The sequence below is a fragment of the Pecten maximus genome, chromosome 18 (assembly GCF_902652985.1).
Source record: "Pecten maximus chromosome 18, xPecMax1.1, whole genome shotgun sequence".
NCBI lineage: Eukaryota > Metazoa > Mollusca > Bivalvia > Pectinida > Pectinidae > Pecten > Pecten maximus.
Window position 1 is genome coordinate 3,073,406 of NC_047032.1, and position 20,692 is coordinate 3,094,097.

Sequence of the window (20,692 nt, forward strand, 5' to 3'; positions counted from 1 at the left end):
CAGACAGAGGTAGGTGGTATGGTTACTACAGACAGAGGGTAGGTGATATGGTTACTACAGACAGAGGTAGGTGGTATGGTTACTACAGACAGAGGTAGGTGGTTTGGTTACTACAGACAGGGGTAGGTGGTATGGTTACTACAGACAGGGTAGGTGGTATGGTTACTACAGACAGAGGTAGGTGGTATGGTTACTACAGACAGAGGTAGGTGGTATTGTTACTACAGACAGAGGTAGGTGGTATCATGGTTACTACAGACAGGGGTAGGTGGTATGGTTACTACAGACAGGGGTAGGTGGTATGGTTACTACAGACAGAGGTAGGTGGTATGGTTACTACAGACAGGGGTAGGTGGTATGGTTACTACAGACAGGGGTAGGTGGTATGGTTACTACAGACAGAGGTAGGTGGTATGGTTACTACAGACAGAGGTAGGGGTATCATGGGTTACTACGGACAGAGGGTAGGTGGTATGGTTACTACAGACAGAAGGGTAGGTGGTATCGGTTACTACAGACAGTGGTAGGTGGTAGTGGTTACTACGAGACAGAGGTAGTTGGTATGGTTAACTATAGACAGGATGGTAGGTGGTATGGTTACTACAGAACAGAGTAGTGGTATTAAGGTTGTGGGTATGGTTACTAACACGACGAGGTAGGTGGTAGGTTACCTACAGCACCGGTGTTAGGTTGGTATGGTTCTACAGACAAGGGGGAGGTGGTATGGTTAATAACAGAACAGCGGGTAGGTGGTATGGTTACTACAGACAGAGGTAGGGTGGTATCATTGTTACTACAGACAGAGGTAGGTGGTATGGTTACTACGACAGAGGTAGGTGGTATGGTTACTACAGACAGGGGTAGGTGGTATGGTTACTACAGACAGAGGGTAGGTGGTATGGTTACTACAGACAGAGATAGGTGGTATGGTTACTACAGACAGAGGTAGGTGGTATGGTTACTACAGACAGGGGTAGGTGGTATGGTTACTACAGACAGAGGTAGGTGGTATGGTTACTACAGACAGAGGTAGGTGGTATTGTTACTACAGACAGGGGTAGGTGGTAACATTGTTACTACAGACAGAGGTAGGTGGTATCATTGTTACTACAGACAGGGGTAGGTGGTATGGTTACTACAGACAGAGGGTAGGTGGTATGGTTACTACAGACAGAGGTAGGTGGTATGGTTACTACAGACAGGGGTAGGTGGTATGGTTACTACAGACAGAGGTAGGTGGTATCATGGTTACTACAGACAGGGGTAGGTGGTATGGTTACTACAGACAGAGGTAAGTGGTATGGTTACTACAGATAGGGGTAAGTGGTATGGTTACTACAGATAGGGGTAGGTGGTATGGTTACTACAGACAGAAGGTAGGTTGTATGGTTACTACAGACAGGGGTAAGTGGTATGGTTACTACAGATAGGGGTAGGTGGTATGGTTACTACAGACAGAAGTAGGTGGTATGGTTACTACAGACAGGGGTAGGTGGTAGAGTTACTACAGACAGGGGTAGGTGGTATGGTTACTACAGACAGGGGTAGGTGGGATGGGTTACTACAGACAGGGGTAGGTGGTATGGTTACTACAGACAGAGGTATAGGTTGGATCATGGTTACTACAGGACCATGAGGTAGGTGGTATCATGGTTACTACAGAAATGTGGTAGGTGGTATGGTTACTACAGACAGAGGTAGGTGGTATCATTGTTACTACAGACAGAGGTAGGTGGTATGGTTACTACAGACAGAGGTAGGTGGTATGGTTACTACAGACAGGGGTAGGTGGTATGGTTACTACAGACAGAGGTAGGTGGTATGGTTACTACAGACAGAGGTAGGTGGTATGGTTACTACAGACAGAGGTAGGTGGTATGGTTACTACAGACAGAGGTAGGTGGTATGGTTACTACAGACAGGGGTAGGTGGTATGGTTACTACAGACAGAGGGTAGGTGGTATGGTTACTACAGACAGGGGTAGGTGGTATGGTTACTACAGACAGGGGTAGGTGGTAGAGTTACTACAGACAGGGTAGGTGGTATGGTTACTACAGACAGAGGTAGGTGGTATGGTTACTACAGACAGGGGTAGGTGGTATATAGGACCATGTATTTTTCCGAGTTTTGGAATATTGGTGGATAGCTATAATTGTAACACATCTTTGCCCTTGTTTACACCACTGACCTTGACCTTTCAGACAGGAAGGTCTAATCATGCCCTCCAGCACTACCTGACAGTGAGAGAAGTAAGAGATGTCTTTCAGGATTTCTGGCCAGCGACCTTGACTCCTCATCAACTACTGCCCTGTCTGAAACCACTTCAACCAAGATATTACTCTATATCCTCTTCTCCCGTAAAGGTTAGGTTAAATTCAATACCCATGTCCTGGTGTCAGTTTGATGTTCAATTTCAACAAATTTTATTTCTATAAATTTGTTGTCAGTTTGATTGATACTGATCAACATTCCCTTTAGTGTGCTGTAACCTTGAGTGACTTGGTATACTGTAATATTAATTTTGTTTAATTAAGTGTTCAGTTTTCTATTCAAATTTTTTTTCATGAAATATTAATTTACGTAAAAGCAAGCTGCGAACCCTACCAGAAAATGATTGATCCACAGGGTTACTCGTGGGGGCCGCGGTGGCCGAGTGGTAAAAGGTGTCCCAACACTTTAACACTAGCCCTCCACCTCTGGGTTGCGAATTTGAAGCCTACGTGGGACAGTTGCCAGGTACTGACCATAGGTCGGTGGTTTTTCTCCGGGTACTCCGGCTTTCCTCCACCTCTAAACCTGGCACGTCCTTAAATGACCCTGGCTGTTAATAGGACGTTAAACAAAAACAAACAAACAAACTTGTCATTCATTTACTAATGATATAGAGATGATCATGAGATTCTGGTCATTTGCATGATACAGTTCTGGCATTTAACTTCATAATCCAAAGGTTTCTATGATGCTTTATGGGCCTTTAAAAAAGATCCGATTTGGGACGACTAACATAAGAATTCCTGCCATAATGAAAGGGGGGGGGGGGGGGGGGGGGGGGGGGGGGGGGGGGGGAGAACCCACTCTCAAGTGTGTTTTCTACTATTCAACTATTCAATACGTTGTGGAAAGAAAACACACATAACAAAAATTATATCGAAATATCAATCATTTCTTTTACCATACAAGATGTTACCAGAGCAGGCCAATCATTTTAAAATCTAACTCTGACTTTCCGAGAAAGTAGTAGAAACCTTCAGATTAACAACTTCACTGCTGTATGATTATTTTTCCAAATTTTGATATATTATGAATTTTATAAAATTTTGTGTTATTTATAGATCTTGTACCATCAAAATGGTTCTAGTAAGCATGACACGGGTATCTCGTATGTGGAAAATTGAGGTTGCCACCTGCTACCGCCAGGAAATCTAAACTCCAAATTACACTGGCCGTTCACAGTGTGATGAATGCAAAACAAAACTTTGAAAAGCTTAGATAAGATATATCCCTTTAGTAGACACTAAAAATTTCAAACATACATTGTACCTGTAAAATGTTTTGTTTTAAATCTGCTTGTTACAAATACAGTGGAACTTTGTTAACTCGAACTCGACGGGACCATGAAAAAACTTCAAGTTATCAGAGTGTTCGAATTAAGCGAGTTGTCATTATTTTTGGTACAAAGTTTGGTCAATATTTGTCAACATTATATAATCATTATAACTCCGCTCTGTCGCTCATCAGTTCAGTGTAAAGATTGGTGAATTCATGTAAATGTATATGTAATATTTCATTCTGCCACTCGTAGTTTGGTGTAGTTTTGCCATTTCAAGTAGGATTTTTATTGTTGGGACCAAATTTCAATTCGTATTATCCGAGTTTTTCAGTTTTCCGAATTCGAGTTTTCCGAGTTTTTTTAATAGGATAAAGAGAGAATTCGGCCAGTACTGACGAACTACTTCGAGTTAAGCGGAGTATTCGAGTTTTCCGAGTTTCGAGTTAACGAAGTTCCACGGTATGTCTTTCCAGGATTCTGCGACTGTCTGTGTATGTATGGCAGTTCTACGTTACAAGACACTCTCTTTAGGTCGCGAGGGCGTTACCACCACACACCTACAAGATCGTGTCAAGGTCGGTCAGTCATGCCCCGTGTTTGTAAGTCGTAACCCAGACTTCCGTCTCCCTGACAACCACAGCAAGCCAGTGATTCTGATAGGGCCAGGAACAGGAATCGCTCCCTTTAGGGCCTTTATACAGGAAAGAGGTACGTCATCAAACTTTATACAGGAAAGATAGAGGTACGTCATCAAACTTTATACAGGATAGAGGTACGTCATCAAACTTTATACAGGATAGAGGTACGTCATCACACTTTATACAGGATAGAGGTACGTCATCAAACTTTATACAGGATAGAGGTATGTCATCAAGCTTTATATAGGATAGATAGAGGTACGTCATCAAACTTTATACAGGATAGAGGTACGTCATCAAACTTTATACAGGATAGAGGTACGTCATCAAACTTTATGCAGGATAGAGGTATGTCATCAAACTTTATACAGGATAGAGGTACGTCATCAAACTTTATACAGGATAGAGGTACGTCATCAAACTTTATATAGGATAGAGGTACGTCATCAAACTTTATATAGGATAGAGGTACGTCATCAAACTTTATACAGGATAGAGGTACATCATCAAACTGTGTACAGGATAGAGGTACGTCATCAAACTGTGTACAGGATAGAGGTACGTCATCAAACTTTATACAGGATAGAGGTACGTCATCAAACTTTATATAGGATAGAGGTACGTCATCAAACTTTATATAGGATAGAGGTACATCATCAAACTGTGTACAGGATAGAGGTACGTCATCAAACTGTGTACAGGATAGAGGTACGTCTTCAAACTTTATACAGGATAGAGGTACGTCATCAAACTTTATACAGGATAGAGGTACGTCATCAAACTTTATACAGGATAGAGGTACGTCATCAAACTTTATATAGGATAGAGGTACGCCATCAAACTTTATACAGGATAGAGGTACGTCATCAAACTGTGTACAGGATAGAGGTACGTCATCAAACTGTGTACAGGATAGAGGTACGTCATCAAACTTTATATAGGATAGAGGTACGTCATCAAACTGTGTACAGGATAGAGGTACGTCATCAAACTTTATACAGGATAGAGGTACGTCATCAAACTTTATATAGGATAGAGGTACGCCATCAAACTTTATACAGGATAGAGGTACATCATCAAACTGTGTACAGGATAGAGGTACGTCATCAAACTGTGTACAGGATAGAGGTACGTCATCAAACTTTATACAGGATAGAGGTACGTCATCAAACTTTATATAGGATAGAGGTACGCCATCAAACTTTATACAGGATAGAGGTACATCATCAAACTGTGTACAGGATAGAGGTACGTCATCAAACTGTGTACAGGATAGAGGTACGTCATCAAACTTTATACAGGATAGAGGTACGTCATCAAACTTTATACAGGATAGAGGTACGTCATCAAACTTTATATAGGATAGAGGTACGTCATCAAACTTTATATAGGATAGAGGTACGTCATCAAACTTTATATAGGATAGAGGTACATCATCAAACTTTATACAGGATAGAGGTACATCATCAAACTTTATATAGGATAGAGGTATGTCATCAAACTTTATACAGGATAGAGGTACGTCATCAAACTTGATACAGGATAGAGGTACGTCATCAAACTTTATATAGGATAGAGGTATGTCATCAAACTTTATACAGGATAGAGGTACTTCATCAAACTTTATACAGGATAGAGGTACGTCATCACACTTTATATAGGATAGAGGTACGTCATCAAACTTTATACAGGATAGAGGTACGTCATCAAACTTTATATAGGATAGAGGTACATCATCAAACTTTATACAGGATAGAGGTACATCATCAAACTTTATATAGGATAGAGGTATGTCATCAAACTTTATACAGGATAGAGGTACGTCATCAAACTTGATACAGGATAGAGGTACGTCATCAAACTTTATATAGGATAGAGGTATGTCATCAAACTTTATACAGGATAGAGGTACTTCATCAAACTTTATACAGGATAGAGGTACGTCATCACACTTTATATAGGATAGAGGTACGTCATCAAACTTTATACAGGATAGAGGTACGTCATCAAACTTTATATAGGATAGAGGTACGTCATCAAACTTTAAATAGGATAGAGGTACGTCATCAAACTTTATACAGGATAGAGGTATGTCATCAAACTTTATACAGGATAGAGGTACTTCATCAAACTTTATACAGGATAGAGGTACGTCATCACACTTTATATAGGATAGAGGTACGTCATCAAACTTTATATAGGATAGAGGTATGTCATCAAACTTTATATAGGATAGAGGTACGTCATCAAACTTTATATAGGATAGAGGTACGTCATCAAACTTTTTACAGGAAAGATAGAGGTACGTCGTCAAACTTTATACAGGATAGAGGTACGTCATCAAACTTTATACAGGATAGAGGTACATCATCAAACTTTATATAGGATAGAGGTACGTCATCAAACTTTATATAGGATAGAGGTACGTCATCACACTTTATATAGGATAGAGGTACGTCACCAAACTTTATACAGGATAGAGGTACGTCATCAAACTTTATATAGGATAGAGGTACGTCATCAAACTTTATATAGGATAGAGGTACGTCATCACACTTTATATAGGATAGAGGTACGTCACCAAACTTTATACAGGATAGAGGTACGTCATCAAACTTTATATAGGATAGAGGTACGTCATCAAACTTTATATAGGATAGAAGTACGTCATCACACTTTATACAGGATAGAGGTACGTCATTAAACTTTATACAGGATAGAGGTACGTCATCAAACTTTATACAGTATAGACTCTCAAGTTCAACCAGTTACCATTGGTTGTCAAGTTATGCATTCTACCACTAAGGCTAAAGGGTAATTCCTCCAAGCCTGAGCTAGTAATGTGACCTATACTAGCCACTTTTACCTTGCTCTGGCATCCTACCATTATGCTAAAGGGAAATTCCCTTAGCCTGCACGAGCTAGTAGTTAGGCGACCTATTCTTTTCCACTTTCACAACATTTTTTTAAACAAATCTGAGAGGATTATAATTTTGGAGCCAATGTGACTAGGAGAACTAGAGAACATAGGTCTTACTGTAACATTACCTCGATGTATTCCTCTGTTAAATTTGACATCAGAGATTATAGAGCACAATTAATCCTGAAGATTTCTTTATTACAGAGGTCAGTGAAGAAAAAGGGAAAATCCATGTGTATTATGGCTGCAGACACAAGCTTGGGGATTTCCTGTACAGAGAGGAGTTGGGTGAGTCATTCTGTAATCATGCTTTGAGGTCTCACACGACTAATTCAGCCAATCAGCTAGTGTTTCACCTGAACTAAGTCCCTGAAGATAATGTGTTTCTTGGGTTTGTAGCTATTTTCTGAGTATATAACACACGCAATGGGTACTTTCTATATACGAGAATAATGAGTAGGGTCTTGAGATTCTAAAAATCAAAAATATACACTCCTGGTATAAATAGAAACGTGTAGGATTCTAGGTGTAAAAAGTCGGGAATTCCCCAGGTGGGGGTTCCCCTGTCCACTGTAGATATCAGGGTTACTGTCTTCCAAGTACTGGTGAGCTCTTATATGCTATTAAACTTATCCAATAACATCATTTTTCTGGTAGAGAAATTTTCAAACTTTAATTTGATATAAATTTTCCAATATTTGAACTTCAAATGAGCGATTGAGGGGATGGTGTCATTGGTAATAACATATAGTGAAATAATTAGCTGTGTGAGACCTTTGATAAGTGCGCTACTTATTGGTAGTTATCTCCCTTTACTTTAAGTTCTTGGTGAATTACCTTAAATGGTCCTGGCCAAGTGTTGTTATATTTCTGATATGTCTGAAATCCAAGATGGCCGCCTTGGCCTTCTTGAACAACTTCTTTTCATGTTTCACCAGTGGGATTCAGCTCTAACTTGCCTGCAGTGATTTTGAGATCTTCGTGACCAAGTGGTCTTTTTTTTTTGTCAGTCAGAAGTCAAAGATAACTGCAAAAGATGGTCTTGATGGATTGATGGAGTGTTATCAAAATTGGTCGAACTGCATGACGCTACTTTCAAGGCCACAATGACCAAATATATTAAAACATATATAAACAACTTCCTATCTGTAACAAAGAGACCCAGAGACAAAATATTATAAACACTGGGCCAGCTGTTCTTTATGTTCAAATGGTTGCTAATTATATTTCTTTTTGTTAGCCAGACAAAAATCCTGTGGTATTCATTTTGACATAAATGCCATATCAAAATAATTCATCAGAATGAAATACATAATTTATATACTGGTACATTTTATGGTTACAGAGAAATTCAGCAGAGAACAGGTCCTTTCCATGAGAGTGGCTTTTTCCCGGGATCAAGACAGGAAGGTTTATGTCCAAGATCTTCTAAGAGAGGATTGCGGCCTGATCTGGGAACTGCTAACCAAGGTATTACGGAAGTCACCTGAAAATCTAGAATTTTGTTGGTGTGAAAAAGCATGACTAGAGTGCATTAGCTTGCATTATCTGTTAATCTGTTTCAAGTCATTCCGTCCCACGAAGCATATAGCTATATACATGCGGTACCGAAATGGTAAGCTTCAGATGCATGATGTGATGGGTGAGATCGCGATGACATAAAAAAATTGACAATTCGACCTGAAAGTGAATGTTGAGATAACAAAGGTCACCAGAACGTGACCCCTTATGCGATGTCGTTAGATGTTCATGTAACAGAGTGAGAATAAATATTTAGATTTTAATTAGATATAATTTCTTCAAATTTGATTTAATTTTGGTCGTTCCTTTAACCCTAATCCTGACCTCCGGCATGTTTAGCTATTTGTTAGTCACCTACCAGAGAAACTAGGGGGACTATCGGTTTCCTCTCCGTCCGTCCGTCCGTCCGTCTGTCCGTCTGTCTATCCATACTCACTCAGATATACTTGTGGGGTGAATTAACAATTCATTCTGCGCAAATATCTCAGTCGCCTATAGGAGATGAAATTTAATGTAATTTTGTGTTTTTCCCCATAATTCATCATTAAACCTCATTGCGCATGTGCTTTTAAGCGACGGAATAAACGGAAGTTAAATGTGATGTCCATAGCTAATTAAAACTTGTGTGTTGTACCCCGCAAGTTCACAGACAAAAAACTACACCCCATAAGTCAATCTTTGTCTGTATGTCCGTTTGTCATTCGGCCCACTCAGTTTTCCTCACTTTCTTTAGCCATACTTCAAGGTATGTTTGTGAAAGTTGATATGTAACTTCAGTATGAATAGCTACAGATCAAGCTCGAGTATCAGGGTTTTTGGGTCAAGGTCACTGTTACTATTTTAAGCGGGGGCCAGTAGGGTTTATCAATACCCAGCATGCTTCTTGTACATTGTACATACTGTTTTCTTGCCTTTAGATTCTTAACGCCATCTTTTTGTTAATATGTAGATTAATGTCACTAATTTTTTTTTTTTTTTTTTTTGTATGATCATCAATTTTATTGTGGTAAACATTTGTCATTAAAATAAATGATAATTACTTTTTTATAACCAAAATGAGCTAGCTGTGAAGTTTATGTGTTTATATTTATAAATGGACAGCATCAATTTCCTTACATTCAAATGTAGATTATGACGATGCCAATTAATATTGTCATTTATATCGTGGAAAATATTTACGCTTGTCATACATATGTATTATCGTACGGATCAAATTTTTGCGATCACGTCTATATGACCCTCGAATAAGCGAAAATATCACCCCTGCAAAAATAACCAGCTATATGGTATTATTATAAAGCTTTCAAAGTGAATATATCTGCATGATGATCGCAAAATGCTGTTAATATATAACCATGTCTCATGGACGTCTTGTTTTATTCAAGATTGATTTGAAGTAAAATATTGCATGTTATTTTGTGCCTTTTAAAAAAAAAAATCCTGTTATTCTGTGAAAATTTTGTCTCATTTACACAGGAAAACGGTCACGTTTATATATGTGGGGATGCCAGAAATATGGCTAAAGATGTCCACCTAGCCTTGACCGATATTGTCCAGTCATGTGGTCAGTTGGAGAAACGTGATGCAACAGACTTTCTCAGGCAACTAGAGACGGAAGGACGTTATCAGAGAGATGTGTGGGTCACTTAGTCTGAGGGAGACAGAGGGACATTATCAGAGAGATGTATGGGTCACTTAGTCTGAGGGAGACAGAAGGACGTTATCAGAGAGATGTATGGGTCACTTAGTCTGAGGGAGACAGAAGGACGTTATCAGAGAGATGTATGGGTCACTTAGTCTGAGGGAGACAGAAGGACGTTATCAGAGAGATGTGTGGGTCACTTAGTCTGAGGGAGACAGAAGGACGTTATCAGAGAGATGTATGGGTCACTTAGTCTGAGGGAGACAGAAGGACGTTATCAGAGAGATGTATGGGTCACTTAGTCTGAGGGAGACGGAAGGACGTTATCAGAGAGATGTATGGGTCACTTAGTCTCAGGGAGACAGAAGGACGTTATCAGAGAGATGTGTGGGTCACTTAGTCTGAGAGAGACAGAAGGACGTTATCAGAGATGTATGGGTCACTTAGTCTGAGGGAGACAGAAGGACGTTATCAGAGAGATGTATGGGTCACTTAGTCTGAGGGAGACAGAAGGACGTTATCAGAGAGATGTATGGGTCACTTAGTCTCAGGGAGACAGAAGGACGTTATCAGAGAGATGTATGGGTCACTTAGTCTGAGGGAGACAGAAGGACGTTATCAGAGAGATGTATGGGTCACTTAGTCTGAGGGAGACAGAAGGACGTTATCAGAGAGATGTGTGGGTCACTTAGTCTGAGAGAGACAGAAGGACGTTATCAGAGATGTTTGGGTCACTTAGTCTGAGGGAGACAGAAGGACGTTATCAGAGAGATGTATGGGTCACTTAGTCTGAGGGAGACAGAAGGACGTTATCAGAGATGTGTGGGTCACTTAGTCTGAGGGAGACAGAAGGACGTTATCAGAGAGATGTATGGGTCACTTAGTCTGAGGGAGACAGAAGGACGTTATCAGAGAGATGTATGGGTCACTTAGTCTGAGGGAGACAGAAGGACGTTATCAGAGAGATGTGTGGGTCACTTAGTCTGAGGGAGACAGAGGGACGTTATCAGAGAGATGTATGGGTCACTTAGTCTGAGGGAGACAGAAGGACGTTATCAGAGAGATGTATGGGTCACTTAGTCTGAGAGAGACAGAAGGACGTTATCACAGAGATGTATGGGTCACTGAGTCTGAGGGAGACAGAAGGACGTTATCAGAGAGATGTATGGGTCACTTAGTCTAAGGGAGACAGAAGGACGTTATCACAGAGATGTATGGGTCACTTAGTCTGAGAGAGACAGAAGGACGTTATCAGAGAGATGTATGGGTCACTTAGTCTGAGGGAGACAGAAGGACGTTATCAGAGAGATGTATGGGTCACTTAGTCTCAGGGAGACAGAAGGACGTTATCAGAGAGATGTATGGGTCACTTAGTCTGAGGGAGACAGAAGGACGTTATCAGAGAGATGTATGGGTCACTTAGTCTGAGGGAGACAGAAGGACGTTATCAGAGATGTATGAGTCACTTAGTCTGAGGGAGACAGAGGGACGTTATCAGAGAGATGTATGGGTCACTTAGTCTGAGGGAGACAGAAGGACGTTATCAGAGAGATGTGTGGGTCACTTAGTCTGAGGGAGACAGAAGGACGTTATCAGAGAGATGTATGGGTCACTTAGTCTGAGGGAGACAGAAGGACGTTATCAGAGAGATGTATGGGTCACTTAGTCTGAGGGAGACAGAAGGACGTTATCAGAGAGATGTATGGGTCACTTAGTCTGAGGGAGACAGAAGGACGTTATCAGAGAGATGTATGGGTCACTTAGTCTGAGGGAGACAGAAGGACGTTATCAGAGAGATGTATGGGTCACTTAGTCTGAGGGAGACAGAAGGACGTTATCAGAGAGATGTATGGGTCACTTAGTCTGAGGGAGACAGAAGGACGTTATCAGAGAGATGTATGGGTCACTTAGTCTGAGGGAGACAGAGGGACGTTATCAGAGAGATGTATGGGTCACTTAGTCTGAGGGAGACAGAAGGACGTTATCAGAGAGATGTGTGGGTCACTTAGTCTGAGGGAGACAGAAGGACGTTATCAGAGAGATGTATGGGTCACTTAGTCTGAGGGAGACAGAAGGACGTTATCAGAGAGATGTATGGGTCACTTAGTCTGAGGGAGACAGAGGGACGTTATCAGAGAGATGTATGGGTCACTTAGTCTGAGGGAGACAGAAGGACGTTATCAGAGAGATGTATGGGTCACTTAGTCTGAGGGAGACAGAAGGACGTTATCAGAGAGATGTGTGGGTCACTTAGTCTGAGGGAGACAGAGGGACGTTATCAGAGAGATGTATGGGTCACTTAGTCTGAGGGAGACAGAAGGACGTTATCAGAGAGATGTGTGGGTCACTTAGTCTGAGGGAGACAGAAGGACGTTATCAGAGAGATGTATGGGTCACTTAGTCTGAGGGAGACAGAGGGACGTTATCAGAGAGATGTATGGGTCACTTAGTCTGAGGGAGACAGAAGGACGTTATCAGAGAGATGTATGGGTCACTTAGTCTGAGGGAGACAGAAGGACGTTATCAGAGAGATGTATGGGTCACTTAGTCTGAGGGAGACAGAAGGACGTTATCAGAGAGATGTATGGGTCACTTAGTCTGAGGGAGACAGAAGGACGTTATCAGAGAGATGTATGGGTCACTTAGTCTGAGGGAGACGGAAGGACGTTATCAGAGAGATGTGTTGGTCACTTAGTCTGAGGGAGACAGAGGGACGTTATCAGAGAGATGTATGGGTCACTTAGTCTGAGGGAGACAGAGGGACGTTATCAGAGAGATGTATGGGTCACTTAGTCTGAGGGAGACAGAAGGACGTTATCAGAGAGATGTATGGGTCACTTAGTCTGAGGGAGACAGAGGGACGTTATCAGAGAGATGTATGGGTCACTTAGTCTGAGGGAGACGGAAGGACGTTATCAGAGAGATGTATGAGTCACTTAGTCTGAGGGAGACAGAAGGACGTTATCAGAGAGATGTATGGGTCTTTTAGTCGGAATATAGTATAGTGTGGACATATGTGGCAGATGTGGATTTGAGTGTGTCCTGGCCTGGCTGAGGTTGAAAGAATGTCAGATTGTGCGAGTAATGGGAGATTGCATGAATGAGTGATATGTTGTCTAAATGAATGCAAGTGGTATGAATTACTATTATTGAATTTTATATTAATCTATTACAGTTAATATATTGACAGCTGTGTAGGATCAAGTACCGTTTAAATTAGCGCGGGCTTCACCCGACCCCGTTCTAAAAGCGTTTTGTGTCAGGGCAGCCGATTGGTTGATGATCAAACTGATCTACACGTGCAGGCTTTACAAAGCAGAGCCCCGTTCGATTTGCACTCTTCTAAGAAGAGAAGCCTTCTAAGAAGATCGTATTCCGTTATATGTAAATCGAGTAAACGGGGAGACTAAAACAAAAAATAAGCAAGTTTTTAAGTTTTCTCAAACACGATGACACAAACATGTGCATGTGTAGTAGAAAAGGGATTTCTGGCGAATAGGTGTCAATCCCGGATATAGCGGGTATGATTTTGTACTTCGCGTTGTGTTTAATTTTGTGATCTCATATGTCAGACACCCATTCCTCAATATCCCTCGTCCACAATGTTCTTTTATATCAGGCGGGAGATAAGAGAAATGAAAACTTGAGTCAGAAATAACAGTTCCAGTATTTAATAACATAACAAATCATCATCTGAAAACATAACAATTGTAAAGGTTGTTGCCATTGTAAAATATGGACAGCAGTAGTATCAAAAACTTTATCACAGAGACTAGTGTCCTTAAGTTTAACTTGTAATTATAGACATAATGTGATAGTAAACCAGTAAATACTACCTAAATAGTTCCTATATAATAACTTCCCCGAATAGCTGCATCCAGAGCTATACATAATTCTACTCTAGAAATTTATCTAGCTATTACTCCCCTATCTTCATTATATTCACCTTAGCAATTATATTTCAACCTAACACTGACAATATTCATATATTTCTCCCATAAGCTCATAAAACTACCACCTTGCCACAGTGAGACTGCTGTCTCTAGTGTTAAACGGTCTATTACATTTCTACACAGGGGAAATATATGAACTGTACCCAGTCCTGTGCTCTCTCAATACTATGGTAACTATAGACCTATTGTTTATAACATGTAAACACCCCTCAATCAGCTGTTCTGCTGTAAATATCTTTGGTACTGTAAGTTGGCTACCAAGCCATAAACCCGTGCCGGCACGTGCTAACTCTATCCATACGCCTATACTGGGTCTCTCGAGCCATCCGGCCCTATACTAAAGTGGCAGCTAACCCATCCTTACCTGGACATAGGTTACTGTTGACGAGCTGTCCAGCCCTGTCTGCCTCGTCTATACGGGAACACCGGCTTATATAAGCCGCGGTCCATTTTGATTGGCTACTGGTGTTGAGCTCAGCCAATGAGAAATCTGCACTATGTTTACATCCCGACACACGTTCCAACATGGCTGCCTGAGAGCGAAAATACGACCTAACGGAATAACAGAGGCGCTATATCTATCCTGTAACAGCGAACGCCGTCGTACCAACTGCATACAACGCTTCTAAAGCTGGTAGTTATATCAAACCATCATATTGCCGCTATTCTGATGTAATAAATCCCCCGACCTAGCTACGTATAAACACATATATTACTCGACTCGACTACATACCTCCCTCCAGTCAATACTTACGATCAAGTACAGCATTGACTACTACCCATACTCACCACTACTCCATATATACCTGGTACGCCATTAGAGTCATGGTATAAATAATAAATGTATATATATATATATATCAAAAAACCTTTTAACAAACAAAAAATAAATTTGGCAACATTTCCTTTCTTCTACAGAGTATTTCCATAATGTAAATTATAAGTGGCTTCAACAATTTATATAAATAATATGCCACATATCTATAACTTCCTGTTATACAATATAAAGTAATATCGGGCGCGATCCCGCGACACGTCCTACCATAAGCACTTACAATATTGGCATTGAATAAATAAACAATTACACTATTAATTTAGTTTTCCTCATGGATGAGGTGGAGATAGTCCACCAGGCTGGTTTCCACCATAAGTCCCCTCTCCTTGGCTCTCTTCTCCCTGTTGGCCTTCAGTATTCTCCTGGAGCATCTAAGGGCCAGCGCCCATAGGGTTGATGGTTGCCTCGGTCCCATCTCCACCAATCTCCATGGCCTGGTCTCCACATTAGGTCTCTGCACTGCCTCCTGCACGGGTTCCGGCGTCCTGGGGCTTGGTGGTGCCTGGTTGTTTGGTGGTTGTAGACCTGGGGGTGGTGACACTGCGCCAGGGTCGACGTAGTGTCGATTAGGCACAGTCAACCTCCTGGGCAGATCCTCCGTCCTATGTACTGTCCGGCTGTGTCGGGTGGCCCTGGTCCGCAATGCCCACTTCTGCCCGCACCTGACACACTGGTATAAATATGTCTGGGGCAGATGTACCTTGGCCCAGTGGTCCACATATGCCATCCCCCGTACAAAGGACTTGGAGACAGGGCACCCTGAAACCATGCAGCGGTCCCCGCTTTTCCACTCCTCCTGTTTAAGGAAGTCCCTCATTTCCTCTGACTCTACCTCAATCTGTAGGTCCATTTCTACAACCAAATTTACAACTTTATATTTCACCCTGCACCCTTTCTGGGCATCTCCCCTAATGATATCAAATTATTATAATAGAGGAACTAAGTTATTACTATGCAGAATTTTATGGCTCGTTGCTTATTAATACAAAAATTAACAAAATATATACATTCTGGAACCTTAAATTACTATGTACACTATGTTACACATTCCCCCCAGTTACCAAGGTGTGATGAGAGAGGTTTTCATTCCCTAACCCAACAAATGAGATTGGTTAATTTATTTAACCTTTACTGTCTACCTCATTACATGTCCATGTATTTCCCTTCTCATTCCAACTATGGGGAGTATATATCCCTGGGTTTAACAACTCTCCCCGTACGTGTCGTTTTTGGGGATCCCTGTCCCTGTACTGTTTGATCTACCTCTAGATCTATCATATCATAGTCATGGGGGTCTTGTTCTGCGTCATCTGGAATTGAGTCGTCCGACTCTTCCCCATTTCCCCCTCCCCCAGACTCAATTTCGTCTGGAGTCAACCCATGTATATCAGCTACTACAAACGTTTGTATAAACTGTTTGTTATCAATGTTGATAGCTACAGCTACCTCTCCCAGGATGTCTAGTTTTTTACCACCCGCAGTGAATAAGGACAACCGTGTATCGGAGATGTCACTCCGTTGCATACCTAACCTGTGGTACATCCCTATAGACATGATGGATACTGATGATCCTGAATCTATCAGCATGTAATAATAGGCCCCGTCTATTCGCGTCTTGGCATATAAGCAGGACAGGTTTATAGCATCTAGGTACACTTTGGTGCTATTGTTGTCTAACCTCAATAAACCCAAATCCCCTGTTTGCTCTACTTCCTCCTGACAATTCTCGCTTTCATTCTGACCTATTTCCGGTTTGTGTAACACTCTTGCCCCCTCAGAAGGTTCACAGCTCTCCGAATGAAGTGCTGCTTGACTTTCATCACCTGGGGATTCCCCTAGTGTTTTATATTTTGGCCCTTCTTTCCCCTTTCTGTCTCCTAAGGGTGTGTCAACGACTGAACCTATGGCCCTAGACTCAGTCTCTCCTAGTTTAACGGCAACTGGCTGTCATTCTCAATTAAATTCCCTGCCCATGGTCTCAATGAGTCCCGGTTTGTCCGATCTGGACATTGCCCTGACCTATGATCGGCTGACCCACAAGTAAAACAGAGTTGTTGCTCTCTACACCACTGTATCCATAACTGTCTTTGGCTATCGTCTTTCTGTGCAAACTCAGAGAAGTTTTTACACGGTTCTTTCCCTCTCCCTTTTGGAGTTACTCCCCCTTTGTGTTTCCCTGTTATCGCGCAAATATCTCCATTCTTAGGTTTCGTGACCTTGGTACTAGTTTTTTCTATAGCCTCTATCTCTGTAGCAAGTGCTATAGCTCTATCAAGTGTAGAAGGTTTGTTCAGCAGAACATGCTTCTTTAACTTGTGATTGTTAAGCCCCTCTATGTACTGATCTATAACATGTGTTTCGTAGGTTCTAAATGGTGAAGAAGGGTAAGCTTGCTGTGCTAACTTACGTATGGCATACCCAAAATCTAGTACACTCTCTTCAGGTCCCCTTCTTCTATTTCTATATTGACACCTGTATGCTACTTCTAACTCCCTGGGGTTAAAGCGTTGTTCAAGTGCATCCTTAAGTGTTGAGTAGTCAGATAACTGATGGAGGGTCAATGTGGCTAGTAATTCCTGTGCGGCACCCCTCAAGCTCATGGCCAGCTGGGCTGCTTTTTCTGAATTTCCCCACCCGTTCCATCTAGACACTTGTTCGAAGTGAGTTATGTAACTAACCCAGTCTATACTTTTCCCATCATAAGGCTCGGGTTTTTTCTCCTTTCTCCTGGCTACTGGAGTTGCTTGGATTGGTAAAGGCCTACCATCTCCCATAGGAACAGCTTCCCTAACACCATATTCTACTCCCCTCGTATGCCTGACAGGACTATTTCCCCTGAAATTATTCCACCTGTTGGTAATAGTCTCTCTTTCTGTCATGAAATCTCGGGGTGTACTATTGTATAAAGGTTCTGGTATACTTGGTTTCCTTAACCTCCTATGCATCCCTTGGTCAAACCCTGAGGTATGTTCTCTGAAACTAGTTTCACGACCGTTACTACTAGGTTCTCTATAGGGCGAAGCTTCCCTAAGAGCGCCAAATTCAGGTACTGTTTCTTTTTTCCTATATATATCCCAGTCACCTGTATAAGACTTGCAAGTCATCTTACCCCCCGGACTAGATACATCATGGGGCTCTGGCCTCATTTCCCCTCTGGTAACCAGACTACTTCTGTCCAACGTGGGCATGGCTCTGGGGTCGTCCTCAGTATCCCTTATATGTGAGGTCCTATAGTCAGAGTTATGTCCCCTTGAGTCTCGCCCTACTGTCGTATACCCACTATCTGTCCATGAGTCGTGTCCATCCCCGTCCATCCCATTGGACCTCATATCCACCCCCCCTCCCTGACTCCAAACTGTCCCTGGCGAAGGCCAAAGAGTCGACTACCGTGGGGTCACCTGCTGCTCCCCCCCATGCCTCTAGCCGGTAACGACCTATCCCTGCTAACCTAGTATCTCTGGTCATATCATTCTGTTCATCTTCAATGATATTCAAATTACCCCTTTCCTCCAAGTCATTGGTCCCACCGGACCTTTCCCGTCCCTTAGACAAGTTGGTTGTATCGCCTAACTGATTACACCTAGGAGGCTCCATATACCCCTCACTTTGAGAAAATGTGATATTTCTATCACTGGTCCTGTCTAAATTGATAAATAAGTCATCACTAGAAAATGTGACATGCTTGCCACTATCCCTGGGGTTTCCCTCTCTCATCACCCTTGTATCAGGAACATAGATAGAGCTATCCATACCCTCTGCTCCTTGGCTGCCTTGTCTTTTCCCAGCAAAGTTATGAGTATCTAAGACTCTGTAGGAGATAAAAAAGAATTATTATAATTTCTGGTACTTTTCATGTCTATACAGCCATATATTTAATTGAGAATTATTTATTACTGTATTTCTCCAAAATGAAATAAAATCAAATTCCCAAATTTGAATTTTCAATTTCTCTATCTCTGCACAACCTGATCCTGGTCACGGCACCAAATGTAGTAGAAAAGGGATTTCTGGCGAATAGGTGTCAATCCCGGATATAGCGGGTATGATTTTGTACTTCGCGTTGTGTTTAATTTTGTGATCTCATATGTCGGACACCCATTCCTCAATATCCCTCGTCCACAATGTTCTTTTATATCAGGCGGGAGATAAGAGAAATGAAAACTTGAGTCAGAAATAACAGTTCCAGTATTTAATAACATAACAAATCATCATCTGAAAACATAACAATTGTAAAGGTTGTTGCCATTGTAAAATATGGACAGCAGTAGTATCAAAAACTTTATCACAGAGACTAGTGTCCTTAAGTTTAACTTGTAATTATAGACATAATGTGATAGTAAACCAGTAAATACTACCTAAATAGTTCCTATATAATAACTTCCCCGAATAGCTGCATCCAGAGCTATACATAATTCTACTCTAGAAATTTATCTAGCTATTACTCCCCTATCTTCATTATATTCACCTTAGCAATTATATTTCAACCTAACACTGACAATATTCATATATTTCTCCCATAAGCTCATAAAACTACCACCTTGCCACAGTGAGACTGCTGTCTCTAGTGTTAAACGGTCTATTACATTTCTACACAGGGGAAATATATGAACTGTACCCAGTCCTGTGCTCTCTCAATACTATGGTAACTATAGACCTATTGTTTATAACATGTAAACACCCCTCAATCAGCTGTTCTGCTGTAAATATCTTTGGTACTGTAAGTTGGCTACCAAGCCATAAACCCGTGCCGGCACGTGCTAACTCTATCCATACGCCTATACTGGGTCTCTCGAGCCATCCGGCCCTATACTAAAGTGGCAGCTAACCCATCCTTACCTGGACATAGGTTACTGTTGACGAGCTGTCCAGCCCTGTCTGCCTCGTCTATACGGGAACACCGGCTTATATAAGCCGCGGTCCATTTTGATTGGCTACTGGTGTTGAGCTCAGCCAATGAGAAATCTGCACTATGTTTACATCCCGACACACGTTCCAACATGGCTGCCTGAGAGCGAAAATACGACCTAACGGAATAACAGAGGCGCTATATCTATCCTGTAACAGCGAACGCCGTCGTACCAACTGCATACAACGCTTCTAAAGCTGGTAGTTATATCAAACCATCATATTGCCGCTATTCTGATGTAATAAATCCCCCGACCTAGCTACGTATAAACACATATATTACTCGACTCGACTACACATGTATGTGTTTTAAATCCTTCCCTAGTGAAACTCATCACTCGCACACTTAAAACATGGTCGCCGCCATCTTGGAAGATAAATCTTCCAGCTTCGAGACGGAAGAGGTAGAAGATCTTCCAGAAGCAGAAGAGCTTCAAATCGAGTGACCGGAAGATATATTCTAGAATGAGAAGAATGCAAATCGAACGGGGCTCAGGTATTTACCTGTGCGCGTTGCACATAAATGCGACAGGCTTACAGTGCACTTAGTTTTATGTTGTCATTATACCTGTCGTGGTAACCTCGTGGGGAGAGCAGCGTCTATATTCAGGTTGTTTCAATATGATAGTTTCATAGGGAAAGCACGTCAGGTGCGCTAGAACATGTCTACTGATATCATTGCGAAGCTACGTAGGGTTATGTGTGGCAGTTCTGAGCGTGTTTCCAT

General features: G+C 41.7%; 2 protein-coding genes across 3 annotated transcripts in view; one reads left to right on the forward strand and one right to left on the reverse strand.

The window, feature by feature from the left end:
• LOC117316773 (NADPH oxidoreductase A-like) overlaps positions 1-13,689 on the forward strand; it is a 41,939-nt gene extending 28,250 nt beyond the window's left edge. For both annotated transcript variants that reach the window (XM_033871544.1, XM_033871543.1), the window contains exons 9-13: positions 2,203-2,364; positions 4,025-4,259; positions 7,314-7,397; positions 8,455-8,579; positions 10,107-13,689. In XM_033871544.1, coding sequence (XP_033727435.1) covers positions 2,203-2,364; positions 4,025-4,259; positions 7,314-7,397; positions 8,455-8,579; positions 10,107-10,280 — 780 coding nt within the window. In that variant the 3' untranslated portion in view covers positions 10,281-13,689. The remainder of the gene's footprint in view (positions 1-2,202; positions 2,365-4,024; positions 4,260-7,313; positions 7,398-8,454; positions 8,580-10,106) is intronic.
• A 238-nt stretch (positions 13,690-13,927) lies between these two features.
• On the reverse strand, positions 13,928-20,291 carry LOC117317025. Its single transcript, XM_033871808.1, has 3 exons — positions 19,897-20,291; positions 18,813-18,868; positions 13,928-15,912 (listed from the first exon to the last, which is right to left on the reverse strand). The coding sequence occupies exons 1-3, from the start codon at positions 19,902-19,904 to the stop codon at positions 15,320-15,322; spliced, it is 657 nt and encodes a 218-aa protein (XP_033727699.1). The 5' UTR covers positions 19,905-20,291; the 3' UTR covers positions 13,928-15,319.
• Positions 20,292-20,692: the final 401 nt, after the last annotated feature.